The sequence below is a fragment of the Lichenostomus cassidix genome, chromosome 9 (genome assembly GCF_008360975.1).
Source record: "Lichenostomus cassidix isolate B80296 chromosome 9, HeHo_3.0, whole genome shotgun sequence".
NCBI classification, from domain to species: domain Eukaryota; kingdom Metazoa; phylum Chordata; class Aves; order Passeriformes; family Meliphagidae; genus Lichenostomus; species Lichenostomus cassidix.
In genome coordinates this window covers 9,167,039-9,181,446 of record NC_139490.1, presented here as the reverse complement: position 1 = coordinate 9,181,446, position 14,408 = coordinate 9,167,039, and the positions used below count along the sequence as shown (strand labels likewise).

Sequence of the window (14,408 nt, the reverse complement as noted above, 5' to 3'; positions counted from 1 at the left end):
AAGAGTTGTGTTACATTCCAAAGCATAAGGTTTTCATTATCTTTTCTGCAAACATTTTTCAGGGATTTCATCTTTATCCTGTTGACCTTCTTTCCTGGAGCTGTCTATGCATGGGCTGTCTCGTTTCTTACTTTTGCATTAGCAGTCTGACTCAAATGGCTGCCACAAAAGAAATACGAAAAAGCAGTAAAGGGCATAATGTTGCTCCATTTATCAAACAAATAGGATCCTAGGAACTCTGTTTTCACAGTAGTCAGCAGGAATACTGAAAATTCAGAAGTTTGTTACTTTTTAGGAAGTAAAAATCTTATATAAGGTTAATTCCAGATACTTGACATGAGGAAAACTTTTTTTAATGTGTGGTCAGATGCTCCGTTGTTTTGCTTAGTCCATGCCATATACCTGCTGCAATATCCAGCACTGAGAAAATATCTGAACTTACAGGACTAAAACCAGGAAAATACCTGCTTTGATCTTTGCAATTTAAATTTAATGCCTCTTGGAAATAATGTTATTAAATATGCTGTTCTTCAGCAAGACTTTTCTACAAGTATATTCTTCTTTTTTATTTTGTAAAGCCTGGAATTTCTGTTGTAGATCACACTTGGCCAGCTGGTACTTTGTTCAGCACTTTGTTCAGTTGTCTTTGAGGGCAACTACAAGATGAGTTAAAAGAGCATGAGATTTAAGAATCTCTAGAGAAAAGTGCAAATAGATTCAAGCAAAAAACCTCATTTGTCAAATCAGCAGTACAAAAGTGCTGCAGTGCTATGGCTACCTGTGACAGAAGAAGTGATTAATTTGTTTTATGGATCTCTTGTGTGTGGCTGGCTTTTAAAACCAATTTTAAAAGACAATTGAAAATGCCATTTTAGCTGGAGTAAGAAGCCTTAGAAAACAATGAAGAAAGTTACCTCAGCAGTTCATAGGTTTAAAAAGAACAAAATAAAAGACAAAACCCTCCAATCTCTCCAACAGTGTTTTAGTCCTCTAACCATATGGGAATCTGCATCTTCAATTTCTTCAGGCTCTGTTAGTTACTTTGTTTAATGATTCTGCCAAAATGGGTAGTTTAGGGACTCTTTTTTTTTTTTTTTTGGCAGGCTTATACTGTCAATAAATGTATTTGAAAGTTATTTATGTTGTGATCTGACATTTGTGATTTGTGATCTGATTTTTTTTTTTAATCCTAGGCGTACACTGCAGTCGGCAATGATCAAAGATGGGCTCATTTTCTGGCTGGTTGATGTTCTAACAGACACAGATTGCTTGTCTGATTACACCCTGGAGTATTGTGTTGCCTTGCTCATGAATCTTTGTCTGCGGAGTGCAGGTGTCTTACTTTTTGAATTACAGCCTTATTCCAAGAAACAGATAGGGAAGATCGTGAATCTTTTTTATCCTGTTATACCAGGATTCTTTCAAGTGGCTACAATCAGTGGCAGGGACCATGACCAGAGATATTTGAGTGTTATAACCAATGCTTTTGAGCAGATCTCTTTTCCCAAGAATCCCAGTTATGGAGGTTAGCTTCACCAAAATCTGAAGAACTAAGCAAGGAAATAAGCAATGGAACCCTATAAGATTTGGTTATTTTTCATATTAGTATGTGAAGGCTGTCATTGTTACATTCCAGTCCCACTTTTTAAAGGACAGTTTTTGTCCAATTACAAACTCTGTGTAAGAGATTTCTTTGTAAACAGAAACAACTGGGTTGAGGAGTAATGACAAGGAGCTTAACCTTCACCTTGCCTTCACTTCTACAGTGCAGAGATTCCCCCCAAGAAAATAAGGACCTGTCTATGTCCAAGAGACTTAAAAAGAGCTTAAAGTAAATTTTGTTTTAAAAAATAAAGTAAGGGTGAAAAGTTGTCTGCTTGTTGTAAGCAAAAAAATGCTTTTGTTAAATTTTTTAATCCCCTTTGTGTTGCACCCTGTCCAAGATTACAATTGCATAAATCCAGAGTAACTTCACTGACTTTAACTCAGTAATGCTGAGCAGCGTTTGTCAGGAACAAGGAACAGTATTGCTCTGTGCAAACTATATATAATACTGATTCTTAAAAGTAAGAACAAAACTTGATCTGATCTATTTTTTCAAGCGTATTTATGTGTTCTGCCTCTTGCAGGGAAGAAAATGTGTGCAAGGATCGCAAACCAAGTGCTCAGAGTTCTCTCTGATCTTCTTGGCCATGAGAATCTTAAGGTATTTGTACAGCAAACTTTGGGTTAATGAAAATGTGGAAAGAAAAATTAAAGATAAAAAAGGGAAAAATGAAAAAGAGTGAATTGGTTTTGTTTCCTTTATTAGACCCTCATGCAATTAAGTTGCAAGAATTTTTTCTAAAATTCACAAATACGTAAATTGTATTTCACTGAGCAGTGGTCTTCCTAGACAGAAGTATGTCTTCCTTTTACAAATGTAGGCAGCTAAGAATGGAAGCTTTTAGATGCAGTTATCATGCAGTCCATGTGCCTTGATTGCAGTTTCTGATGCTGTTTAAATGTCATGCACCAAATCACCTCGAGCTTAACTCATTCATGAGATGAATAATGTGTGATGCAAATCCATTATGCAAAACATCAGGTACAGAGGAACACATTTGCTGTAGTTTTAAGGAATGCTTAGAAAATACTACCATACTGTAGAAGTCTGTGCCTTAAAATTACTTTGAAATGTCTCTCAGAGGGTTCATTTTTACAATGTACTTTGCACTTAGTTTGTCAGAAGTTTTATTATCGCAGTCAAAAGTAGACAGCAGTGCTCTTGGGTGTGAGGAGAGCTTCCTGAGAAGCTGTGGAATCTTTGTGTAAATTCCAGTCCCTTACCTTCCCTGGCATCCCCTGCTCCCAGCCTAGCTCATTGTTCATTTTTGCAAAGGTACAAACAGAGGATTACTGAAAATCTTAGTGCTCCAAGAGTAACTGGCCAGTGGAAAGGGTCATGTAAGTGCTGGTAAAACTTGTTTGACAGATCTGGTGGCTTTCATTAGCCAGGATTCAGAGCTTTTATGCTGGCAGGTTTTTGCCTCTCCTGAGGGACAGTAATAGGCAACAGAGTGAGAGGATGTTTGGAGCTGCTTTGGTTTTAACATCCTGCCTGAGGCTGCAAAGCTTGAAGCCTCTCTTGAGTTCATGTTGGCAGGGTCTTGTCCCTGTTGTTTGTCCTGTTTTTTGTACTTCCACTAGTGTTTGTCAAAAAATAACCTTGTTTTTCTGCTTTTTTCTCTTTCTTTTTCTTTTTTTTTCTTTTTTTTTTTTTTTTTCTGATGGCTAGGTCGATTTTCAAGAATACATTATCAGAAGCAGTGGGACTGTATGTGGGAAATTGGCATGCAGCACACTGGTTTAGATGAACCATATCACAGTATATTTGCATCCTAAAAGTTCTCTGCTTCCCACGTAGGAATTTTTGCAAGTTTAGTCTAGCCTGGCTAAACTGTTTGAAGTATAGTTGTTCTACACTCTTGTTCTTATATTTTGCTGATAGTCAACTGGGATGAATTTAAGAGGTTTTGCATCATGGTATGACTATTTCTTCCTCTTAGATCCAGTCATATGTGAATGGGGCACTATACAGTATTCTGGCCATCCCTTCTGTCCGAGAAGAAGCCAAAGCAATGGTAAGAAGTGCTGCTTTGCAGGGCACAGCAGGGCTGTGAGGAAGGAGCCCAGAGCATTTTGAGAAGGGAACCCCCAAGAGGGCCTCCCCTTTTGATCCTCAGGGAGGTATGAATGTATGTCTCAAACAGGCCATATTTTCAGGCCTTCTTCCCAGGAGTGGAGCCCCAGCAGTGTGAAGGATTCTGTTTTAATTATAAATTAAAGGCATTATTTTAGAATTGTGTGCCCTTCTAGCATTTTGTAGACTCCATGTGGCCCAGGACATGCTTTCACCTGACCTGCTACTTCTTCCCCTTATGTAGCTCATTCTGCACCAGTGAGTTGCCACTAAAAGGAGGAGTTCTTGCTGCTTTTCCTTTGCCTGGTGTAGACATGATTATTTGGGGAAGGAGCAGGAAGAAGGTTTCAGAACTAAGAATTGATCTCCTGTGAAAGTTAGTCTAATGACTGTGTTTCACCTTCTGTGTTTGAGGAAGCTGCTCCTGGGGTAGCAGCATGTCTTTGTGTCTTAAGAACTAACCCGGAATTAACTTGTGTCTTAATTAACTAACATAATAACAATTATGCAGACATAATTGTTGTTACACGTTCTACCTCACAGAGCACACAGGATTAAAAATCATCTTCAATGATTAAAGACACAACATCAAGCCTATGAAGGGCCATTAAGAGAGACACTGGGTTTAAAGTCAAAGTTGGTTCTTTTTGCTTTCCTTCTCTGAACCTTGCACTGTTGTCTCTGTGGATGCAAATTTTATCCTTTTCTGATAGCTATTGTGTACTGAATTCAGAAGGCAAAAGCAACAGATCTATTGTGAAAATTTGCTGTTCATCATGGACATGTCTCTGTTTAAGCCTTGAAGCAATGTAGAGAGTGTATTTCTTTTGTCTGTGCAGCACTTGGAGCTGGACACAGTGGTTTGCTTCACATTGCCTCTGTTTTTCCTGACCCAAAAAAAAGATTTTTTAGCTAACAGAACTTTGTCACTGTGGTCACATGAAATACTGATCTACCAGTGTTTTCTGCTGCATCCAGGGAATGGAAGAAATTCTGTGCTGCTTTATCAAGGAAAGAAATGAAGAGATGGTTCGGCAGATTGAATTTATTATCAAGCAACTCAATTCAGGTCAGAACACATGCAGCTATCAGAGCTTTAAATCTTTCACAAAAGCCATAAAAAAGCTCATGTTTTTATTTGGCATTGGAACCGTCAAAGAATAACAATAGTGTGATGGTCTGAGAGAGGGTGAATAGTGAATGTCAAGATTTGAAACTCATGTGCTTTAAATGCTTTAAAATTTCCTTTATGTTGTAGTAATAAAGAAGAAATAAAAGGCTAAGTAAGTCTCAATTCCAAAGTTTTGGGACCATAAATAAAATTACCTTGGCAGTTTTCTTTCATGCTAGCGGTCTGATGGTAATGAGAGACTGCTGTCAACTGCAAAAATGTGGTAGAAATTTGTAAAACAGGATTTAGGGACTAGGTCTGTCTGTGCTCATCTCTTGCTGTATTGAGGTGTTTTATCTGAAATGGCTTATCCTGGATAGAGAGCAGAGACCATCCTTTTTGGAGAGTATGTTGATGGGTCACAGGAGTTGTAGATGCTGTTAATGCAGACAGAGAAGGTGGAATGTTTGTTCCATTTTCTGTTGCCTGTGACTGAAAGGAAGACTGAAGAAAGAGAAGAGAAAGCAAATAATGAAAAAGAGATTAATTCTGGTTGACTCTTTTTGTACAGTAAACATAGAACAAGTTGAACTGCTCTCTTTGGCTTTTGTAAAGAGAACACAGCCTGTCTTACAAGCTATCCTAGCTTGTAAAGGAACAAAGTATTTAAGTGCTGTATTGCCACTATACAATACTTGTTCTTCAAGGTTATAGAACCACTCCTCTTCTACCTGAGAATGGCATTTTTAAGAATTTTTGTCTGAGATGTTGATGAGTACAAGTTGTATGTTCAGATTTCCAGTATAAGCCAGACCATTTTTTTCTTGAGGAAGTAATTTTGTCCAAAATTTAAAATAGGTATTCTGCATGAGTACTAACATTTTATGCACAGAAGCAGTATAATATTAAAGTATTTGTAGGGAGAAGTAGAGTCCCTTATTAAAAAATATTTGAAAACTTGACAAATTTGCAAGTGTACACACTGTCATTCAAGTCTTGTCAGTAGATACAATGAGATGTCACTGTGGGTTTTATGAGAAAATAACTAATGTTTCTATTTCTGCCGTTTTCCAAAGTATTAATTGATTTCAGTGATTTCTAGAATGCTTATAGCATCAAGCTATTCCAATAATTGTCCTTAAAAGGACATGTCAATATGAGAAGCAGGTTAAATCTTGCTCTTGTCAAAGTGGGGTAATAATGACATTCTGTTAAGTTGTACATGTGCAACTTGACTGACATAATTTTGTTTTGCTTCTTTCTAGAAGAGCCATTCAATGATAGTATTGGGTCTGATGATGAAGAGGAAGAGGAGTGTGCAGAAGTAAGTGTAAAGGCTTTCTGACACCTTTTAGAAAAATCCTTAACCTTCTAGAAAGAAAATACTTGTGTCAATAAACCAGACTTCGGTTTTTTTGGTGGGTTTTGGTTTTTACTTTTACTTAATTATTCTTGCATTAACAAGAAAATTGTTACAACAATTTTGTTACAACAACAATTGTTACAACAAACAAAAAACTCCTCATCTCTTCACTTATAATCTTTTAGTTATCACAGAGGTAGTTGAGTTGCCAAAATAAAAAAGTAGGACTTCAAATGAAGAAAAGATAATGGAAACAGATAAAAGTGAAGAGATGAGGAGTTACTGTAGCAGTAGAAATCTTGCTTTCAAGGAGACCCATTGGGTGCAGTTAAACAAAAAGGGAAGCAAATGGACCAGTATGTTACCAGAATAGTTTACAAACAGGTTGTCACTTTTTCTTAAGCTATCATTATCTATTCAGGGTATGACTTTATTTGCTGTTTAGAAATTTTGAAATATATTCAATAAATTGCTGGAATGTAAGAAATGAAAACAGTTATTAAAAATAAGGAATAAGTCCTAGGAGAAAATAAAATAAATAGGCATCAGAAACTATGTAATAGTAAGTACAAGCTGATTGGTTGTATATTTTCTTCTCAGCTAATAAATGCATTTTATACCAGTATTTCAGCATTTTTAAGAAGCTGTCTTCATAGAGCCATGGGTGTAGACAACACCACATATTTGATCACCTAAATTAACAAGCAAAGCAAGATGTAAATCATGTGAGGGAAATGTTATACCCAGTCTTTGCTGGTGGTGTTGCCATTTCTGCATTGCCATAAGTGCACAGTGGGGGCTTGAAAAATACAGTGTCAGCAGTTATGTGGGAGTTTTTTCTGAGAGAAATCTACACCATTGCATTTTTATTTTATTGAGATGCCTTGCTTGAGAAATTTAAAAGAACAGCTGTGGCAGATGTCCTGGGAACAGTATTTGTGCATACTAAGGTGTGTGTATGTGTGCACATACATTCATAGTTTGTGTTGTGCCCTGAAGGAGTCAGTGACATGGAGAGTTAATGAACTGCAAAATGTTCTCCTAATACAAGTATTACCGGAGAGCACATTTACTGAAAACCATGGTTTTAGACAAAATGTAAGATTTTTGTCCTGAACTAACAAAAACATATAAAACTTAATAAGTCAGCTGTGTCCACATTCTAGTAGCTCATTGCACATTAGTGGGAATGACAGTGACTGGGGAAAACCAAGCCTAAATTTGTCCTGTTCCTTCAGTGTGACTGAGTGCATTTTCTAGTGCACATTGACCCTTTGATGTTTTGAGAACAGATAAAAATGTAAATATCCTGACTGTAACAGGTGTTGTGAGCTCTCAGCTGCTGTGGGGTGCAGCACCTTGCAGGATCCAGCCTTTGCCTGGCAGTGTCCAGGGAATCCTTGCACTGTTTGGATTATTCATCTAGTTTTTGTGTTGTGGTGCAACAGGAGGTGAACATGGGAACTAATCAGCCTTGTGACTTTGCCTAAAGTTTGAGCTATGTGGAAATTCTAACTTTAGAGCTACAAAGAACTTTTATTTAACAATCAGTTCTCCCCTTTTCATTCTAAGGGAGTACAGTATACTTTTTTTCTAATAGGATTTAATTATTGTAATTGTTTCACCTCCTGCAGTCCTGAAGTCGGTTTTTAGTAATCCTTACACTCCTTCAACCCAAAATCAATGCTTGTGGTGCAAGGTGGGTGTCCTGGAGATTAAGCATTAAAGCATGCCTTTGCTTAAAATGCTGAACACCCTTTAACTGATGTTTCAAGGCTTTGAGTGTCTTGAGTGTATCATGAGAATCCAAGGTGATAATACTTTAGCTTGAACATAAGTATACTTTTTTAAAGGATACTGTGGGTTTTTTTGGGAAAACACATAGATAAGGAACTCCTTCCTGGAAGGTGTGGCATTGAATTGCACGATGTTGAACACTTCTGTCACTTTACCTGTTCTTGGGAATGAAAGGAAAGTGAATTCTGCTGTTCAGTCGTACCCCCTAGATGAGTTGCTGCTGCTCACAATCCCAGCCAAGGCTCTATGTCAAATCCTTTTGAAATGCATTTTTGCCACTGGACCATCATGTGATTAAAATGGGCTTCTGGCATTTCTTATTATTTGACTCAAAACATGACAGTAGGCTTTTGAAATGGAGAAGTGTCCAATTCCAGGTTTTCATTAGCTTCGCCATTATATTGAAAAGAAAAGCCAAGTTTGAAACTGTTTTTATTGTAACATTAATTGCAACACATTCTAAATCCTTATTGCTGCTGGGAACTACAATTCTGTTTTGCTACAAGGACTTCTGGTTTCTTAGTCCCTCAGTTTAGAAAATGTAGTTTACAAATATCATGGCAGTAATGCATAATGTTGTTACCTTGTTAAATAAACAAAGATTTGTTGACTCAGTACCTCAATGCTTGGAACCCTTTTGTATTTTGAAATTGCAGTGAGTTATTGTTCTCAATGGCGTTCTGTGATAACATCTGATGTTATGATCTGGCAACAGGAAGTTTTGGAAAATTTTATCAAAATCCTTGCTTTTACAGAACTTTTCAACTACTGCAGAGTGAACGCATTTCAGAATATGTCCTTAAATTGCCAGTTTTGCCAATTCAGTGACATGCTTTCAGACTGCTTACTGATGTTAGAATTTGTTGCTCAATACCTTTATTTATACCTTTACAACTTAAGAAACCACAAAAAGACACTCTTATGCAGCCTTAATTTGCAGGTTTTGCTCCAGCTTTAATTGTTTACAAAAGCATACGAATGTTCCCAGTCCTGTTACTGTTACATTTCATGGAGTTTCTTTGCTTTAATCTGTGTTTAGTTTAGAGTTGATGAATTCTCTCCTGGCTTTGAGCAGATCTTGTGGTAATGACTACTCTCTCCTAAACACTGTGTCCAAGATGCAGCTGACCCTGTTAAAGGAAAATTCTGGGATTTCTAAGGGCATCATATGCTCAGAAATTTGAGATTCTGTACCATGTGACTCTGGAGCATATAACCGTATAAAAAATGTCTCTGTGTGTACTGTTATTCAGAAATAAATTGGCTTTTGTGTTTGTCTGGTCAGCTTTAAATTAACTAGTGTAGACCTTGGTGTAGACCACTGGCTCCTGGAGTACATACCCAGCCTTGAGATGTCAGCCTTCTAGGGTGTGTTGACACCTAGTCACAGTGTGTGTTTCCTGGTGCTTAATATTCTCTTGACTGCTCTGTTAAATACTAACTTAATTTATCTTCAGTATTTGATCTTTGCGTTCACTTTTTATTTGACTTGGACCATCTTGAAAAGCTGCTTGTAAAAGTGAATATGTGATATTGTAGCCCTGATTCAGAAGTTTAGTTACAAGCTGGAGCTGTGTGAGGTGACTGTACAGTGAGGATTTATCAGACACCCTCTAATCCACCGTCACTCAGCACCTGGCAATAAAATCAGAGAGCTGCCGTGTGAAAATACACTTCAGCCAGAGAGTACATCAAAAGAAAGAACTTAATCACAGGGCTTCAAGCCATTACGTTAAAGGGTTTTGCTGCCAACATCTGCTGCAGCCCATGAGCAGTGGTGAACAGGGCACCAATTGTGTTATTTCAGCACTGGAGTGATGGCACATTGGGCAAAGTCCTTGTTTTGTACAAGGAGACAGAGGAGAGACATTTTCAGCTCAGTTACCTGGTAGGTTAAATAATGTCAGGGAGCAGGATTGGCTGCATTAACAAACCATGTAAAAAAAAAATCCCCCCACACCCATTTATTGAGCACATTCTTGCAACTTTTTCATGCCCCACATCAAAATACAGTATATGGTGGACTTTGGAGTGTGGGGTGTTTTTTATGAGGGGGGGAGAGTTTTGTTTTGCTTGGTACAGATGATTGTTGCCTAGTCTACAAATGTTTATCTTTTTTCCATTATCTGGGTTACTTTTCATACATACCCAGCTTTCCAGGTAATTAAGAGCTAATTGTGACTATTTAAAACTGAGTCTAAATCTCACTAAAGTGAAACTGCTTTTCATTTTCATTGTGCTCTGGAGCTCATCAGAGTCCAGTGGCCATTGTTTTTAATGGAGTTTATGCCAGGCTGTCTACATAGCTATTACAATATACCGTTTTAGAATGATTCCTTTACTTTTTCTCATTTACTGTTTTTAACAGTCATTTACATTTACTGTCACAACCTGTTTCAAAAACTAAGGACATTATCTTCGTCTGGAGTGGGTCTGTCTCAGGATATTTTGTGCAGGACAGAAGAGAATTCTTTTTAGTAGCAAAACACAAGCAAAAATACTGTCTTGTTCTTGTACTACTGGTTTTGGTTTGCTGGAAGAATCCCTCAAACTTTAAAATTTCCTGGCTTTTTGATCTGTAGAAGCTACAGAGCTTCCTTGAAAGATGAATCACCCATTGTTATTCTAGAAAGAGGCATAGGAGAGTGGAGTCTTGGTACTTTCTACTTGAAGTTGATTACATTTGGGGTTTATGGAATAAAACATATAATATTGCCTTGTTATATGATATTTGTATCCTGAAATACTGATTCTAAGACTCTTTTACCAGCCCCATATTACCAGCTTTAAAGCTTCCTTGCACACCTGTGTTTCTTGTTGCCATTGCAGGAGGACCGTGACATCCTGGAGCCTGATCTGGACAGAGATGAGGTTTTGATGCCACAGCTGGGGGAGCTTTCAGGAGAGAAACTGCTAACAACTGAGTACTTGGGAGTGAGTACTACTCCTTAGAATCTTGAAATACGTTAATTTGCTGGGTTAAGTGTTTCATTTTGGTAGTTTCACCACTTTTTCGAATTTGTTGCTTGAAGAGCCAGATGGTAGCTGCAGAGCAGTTCTTTCGCAGTCTGTGTATGAGCTGCTGCTCAGGAGAAGCAGAACCAGTGTGAGAAAGGAGCTACTCTTTCACAGGGGGTGGTCAGGCTGTGGCTTAATAATAAGCTACAGGCAGCCTTAGGGTTCTAGTGCTACATCAGTGACTCTGTGAGCACACAAAGCAAAGTGCTTAGCAGGTTAATACTGGAACACTCTGCTGGTCTGAAATTATTTTAGAAAAAAGAGAAGTTGAAAAGTCAACTGCTCCTGCAGGCGTTGTGCCGTATCAACTATTGTCTGGCTTACTTCAAGCAGCAAAAAGCTATTAAGTAAAAAAGCATAAAGTTTGTATGAATGCCATTTAGTGTGCTGTGACTAATTTGAGATATTCAGAGAGCTGGAGAACCTCTCCTGTGAAAACAGGCTTAGAGAGCCGAGTTATTCAGCCTGGAGAAGAGCAGGCTTGAGGGAGACCTTATTGTGAGCTTTCAGTCCTAAAAGGGGCTACAAGAAAGCTGGAGAGGAGCTTTTTCACAGGGTCCTATAGTGATAGGACAAGGGGGAATGGCTTCAAAGTGAGACTAGGTTTAGATTAGATATATATGAGGGTGGTGAGGTCCTGGCACAGGGTGCCCAGAGAAACTGTGGCTGCTCCATCCCTGGAAGTGTTCAAGTCCAGGTTGGATGAGGCTTTTAGTGACCTGATTTAATGAAAGGTGTCCCTGCCCATGGCAGGGGGTTGGAACTGGATGGTCTTTAAGAACCTTTCCAACCCAAGCCATTCTATTATAAATGTGACTGCATGCCTTCTGGATTCCAGAGTCCAGAATCCTGATGATGGAAAAGTAACCTGAGAGAAGATGTCATGGAAGAGCCTACAGTGATTCTAGGCAGTTTTATGCAGTGGCACCAGAATGCAATTTAGTTTATTCTGCAATGTTTCTGTTGAATTTTCTCTATGGCTTCAGATACCTGTTTTTCCACAGCATTTTTTTTTCTTCATTTCCTTTGTATCAGATAATGACTCACACTCCAAAAACGAAGAAGAAACAATTTGCTGGTTTCCATCAGAGTTTAGATGAGCCTCTCCAGAGACCTGTGACACCAGGTTATCACCGAACTGCTTATCTAATGTAAGTCCAAACAAACAAGACCAAGTTGAATTTTTTAAGCTCCTTTAAAAAGCATAACAACAAAAAAAAAGCACACAACAATGCCTAGTAAATACCTAACATTGCCATTGCCATTCATTACAGATAATTTTTAAAAAAGAAGCAGAATATTGTAGGCAGAGAAAGGTTCGTTGGCTGAGGTCACATACTTGAAATAGTTGAATAAGTATTTATTGATCAAGTGGATTTAAATTTGCATTATATCCCACATGTTCTTGCATCATCTTGTAACAGATTCCATTGGAAAGTTGCACAAAGCATCTACAGTGCCTTAGATCTTTCACTTTACAAGCAACAAAGTATATTGCTCTGGAGAGGTTTGTTAGCCACCAATAAGAGGACAGATTAAAATGAGAAAGATAAAAATCTTATATTGGTTTTTCCTGCTTTGGAAAGTATAGAGCTCCTTGAATATTCTCTGCCTTCTGTTGGAGCAAGTATATCATAATTTGTGAGATGAGATTTGTCCTGTTCATTGTCCTGACCAAGGAAGTAAAATACCAAAGAGATCCCAAATTTAAATTATTTTATTACTTTCAGTTGCATGGTTTTGGATTTGATCAAGTCCAGGTAATTATGATACAGGCATGTTCATTGTGAGGATTTAATGTTTTCATTTCTGTGGATACATAATCTGAGAGCCTACAAAACTAACCAAGTATGATAATAGTGCTCAGAACTCACAGGATTGGTATAGGGAAGTATGTTAAAATGAATGGGTAACCTGAAACACAGCAGTGTAATGAAATTACAGGTGATTCTTCAAACATATCAGTCCTGAAGATTGTTGCTTGTCATGCCCCTGCCACTCTTTTCTCTCCTGTTCATATTTTCTATTTTTTAAAATGCATTTCCTCCTCATTTTAGTGTGGAAGATGGGTACAGAAGACAGTGAGGACTGATTTAGGCTGTAGTTACACAGGTGCAGTTGACTCTGAGTGAAGTCTGTTGATTTGGACAAGGAGTGGTCACAGCTTTATCTTGCCTCCCACTGTCTCACACTGGCATTAGCATTCCTACAAGCTGGTGACCTGACTGGGAGCCCTCCTGAGTCATCCAAATATACCTTTTTGGCAGGTGTACCACTCATATGGGATTATCTGTATTAGGTTACCAGGGCCTTGGAACAGACAAGTGTAACATACCAGATGTGGGCATGAACAAAGCCCCAGAAGACATTTATTTTTTAAAAAAGTAAGATGAAGGAAACAAACACTTCCAAAGCAGAAGAAAAAGAATGTTTGACTATCCCAGGGCAAAATTTGCATTGAAATCTTAATTTTTCTTATGAGTACTGGCCTGGATAAAATGGCATTTGTTTGAACATGGCACCTACTTTGTCTGCCTGGTATGGCTTGATATATGGATTTGGAGTTCTCTACTTTGTGTCCTTTCTCACAGTGGTCAACTTTTTTGCGTCATCATAACATCCACAGTTTTTGCAAGACCTCTCCTTATATATATTAAATGTGTGTGTTTGTGTGTCAGAGGAAAGCAGCAGCTAATTAATATATTAGCTCATATTAGTAAAATAGTGATTATCTAATCATTTCCATGCAGTCCTTCAAATGAACTGCAGGCCTTAAAAATCTAGACTGGCTAATGTATGACTAAATATATATGGCCACTTTACTGGGGGGTCAGTATTAGGGTTCAAGGTCCCTCTTCCCCTACACAGTACTTTACCCATGGTGGGCTTGGAGACCCAGAATAATTCTGTGGAATTAGCTGTTAGGGCAGCCTTACAGCCTGTTTAGAAAGTTTTTTTTTTTTAGGAATAAATAATCATTACCACTGCAGTGTCTAAGCATTACATTCTTGCTTTGTAAGTGGAGAGAAAACCAAGCTCATGAAAATGAAGTGACTTTCCTCTGGGAAGTCCAAAAAAGTGGTGGCAAACCCGTGGGAGTGGCTTTTATTTCCTGGTGTCGCGTAGGGCACTGCAATTTTTGCATCAGAAATAATCTCTGGAAGCGACTGCTGCCTCTCTTTAGCACCATCTACCCAGGCAGGCTGTTTGCTCAAGTGTCCCAGGATCCCGGAGTGACGCGAGTCCCATATTTTGGCACAACTTGAATCTTCTCAGTTGTGCAGCTCGTGCCTCAGCAAGACGGCTTCAGGTCACTGCTGGATACAAATTAAAACCACATTTCCGTCATGCTGGTCCTGGTAGCTCTGGGTCTAAGAGAAGTGTTAGTTTGATGGTGTGAAGCAGCCTTTACAGATTGCCTCGCTGTGTGAACTGCA

At 38.3% G+C, this 14,408-nt stretch overlaps 1 protein-coding gene across 4 annotated transcripts in view; it reads left to right on the top strand.

Annotated features, from left to right (window-relative positions):
• The window catches only part of ARMC9 (armadillo repeat containing 9), a 59,237-nt gene that overhangs the window by 30,077 nt on the left and 14,752 nt on the right, over nt 1-14,408 (top strand). For 3 of the 4 annotated variants that reach the window (XM_085069282.1, XM_085069283.1, XM_085069284.1), the window contains 7 exons: nt 1,194-1,333; nt 2,130-2,206; nt 3,549-3,623; nt 4,661-4,751; nt 6,059-6,117; nt 10,783-10,887; nt 12,007-12,122. In XM_085069282.1, coding sequence (XP_084925408.1) covers nt 1,194-1,333; nt 2,130-2,206; nt 3,549-3,623; nt 4,661-4,751; nt 6,059-6,117; nt 10,783-10,887; nt 12,007-12,122 — 663 coding nt within the window. Of the gene's footprint in view, nt 1-1,193; nt 1,334-2,129; nt 2,207-3,548; nt 3,624-4,660; nt 4,752-6,058; nt 6,118-10,782; nt 10,888-12,006; nt 12,127-14,408 lie in introns of those variants that run through there. The other variant, XM_085069285.1, reaches the window with a different exon arrangement.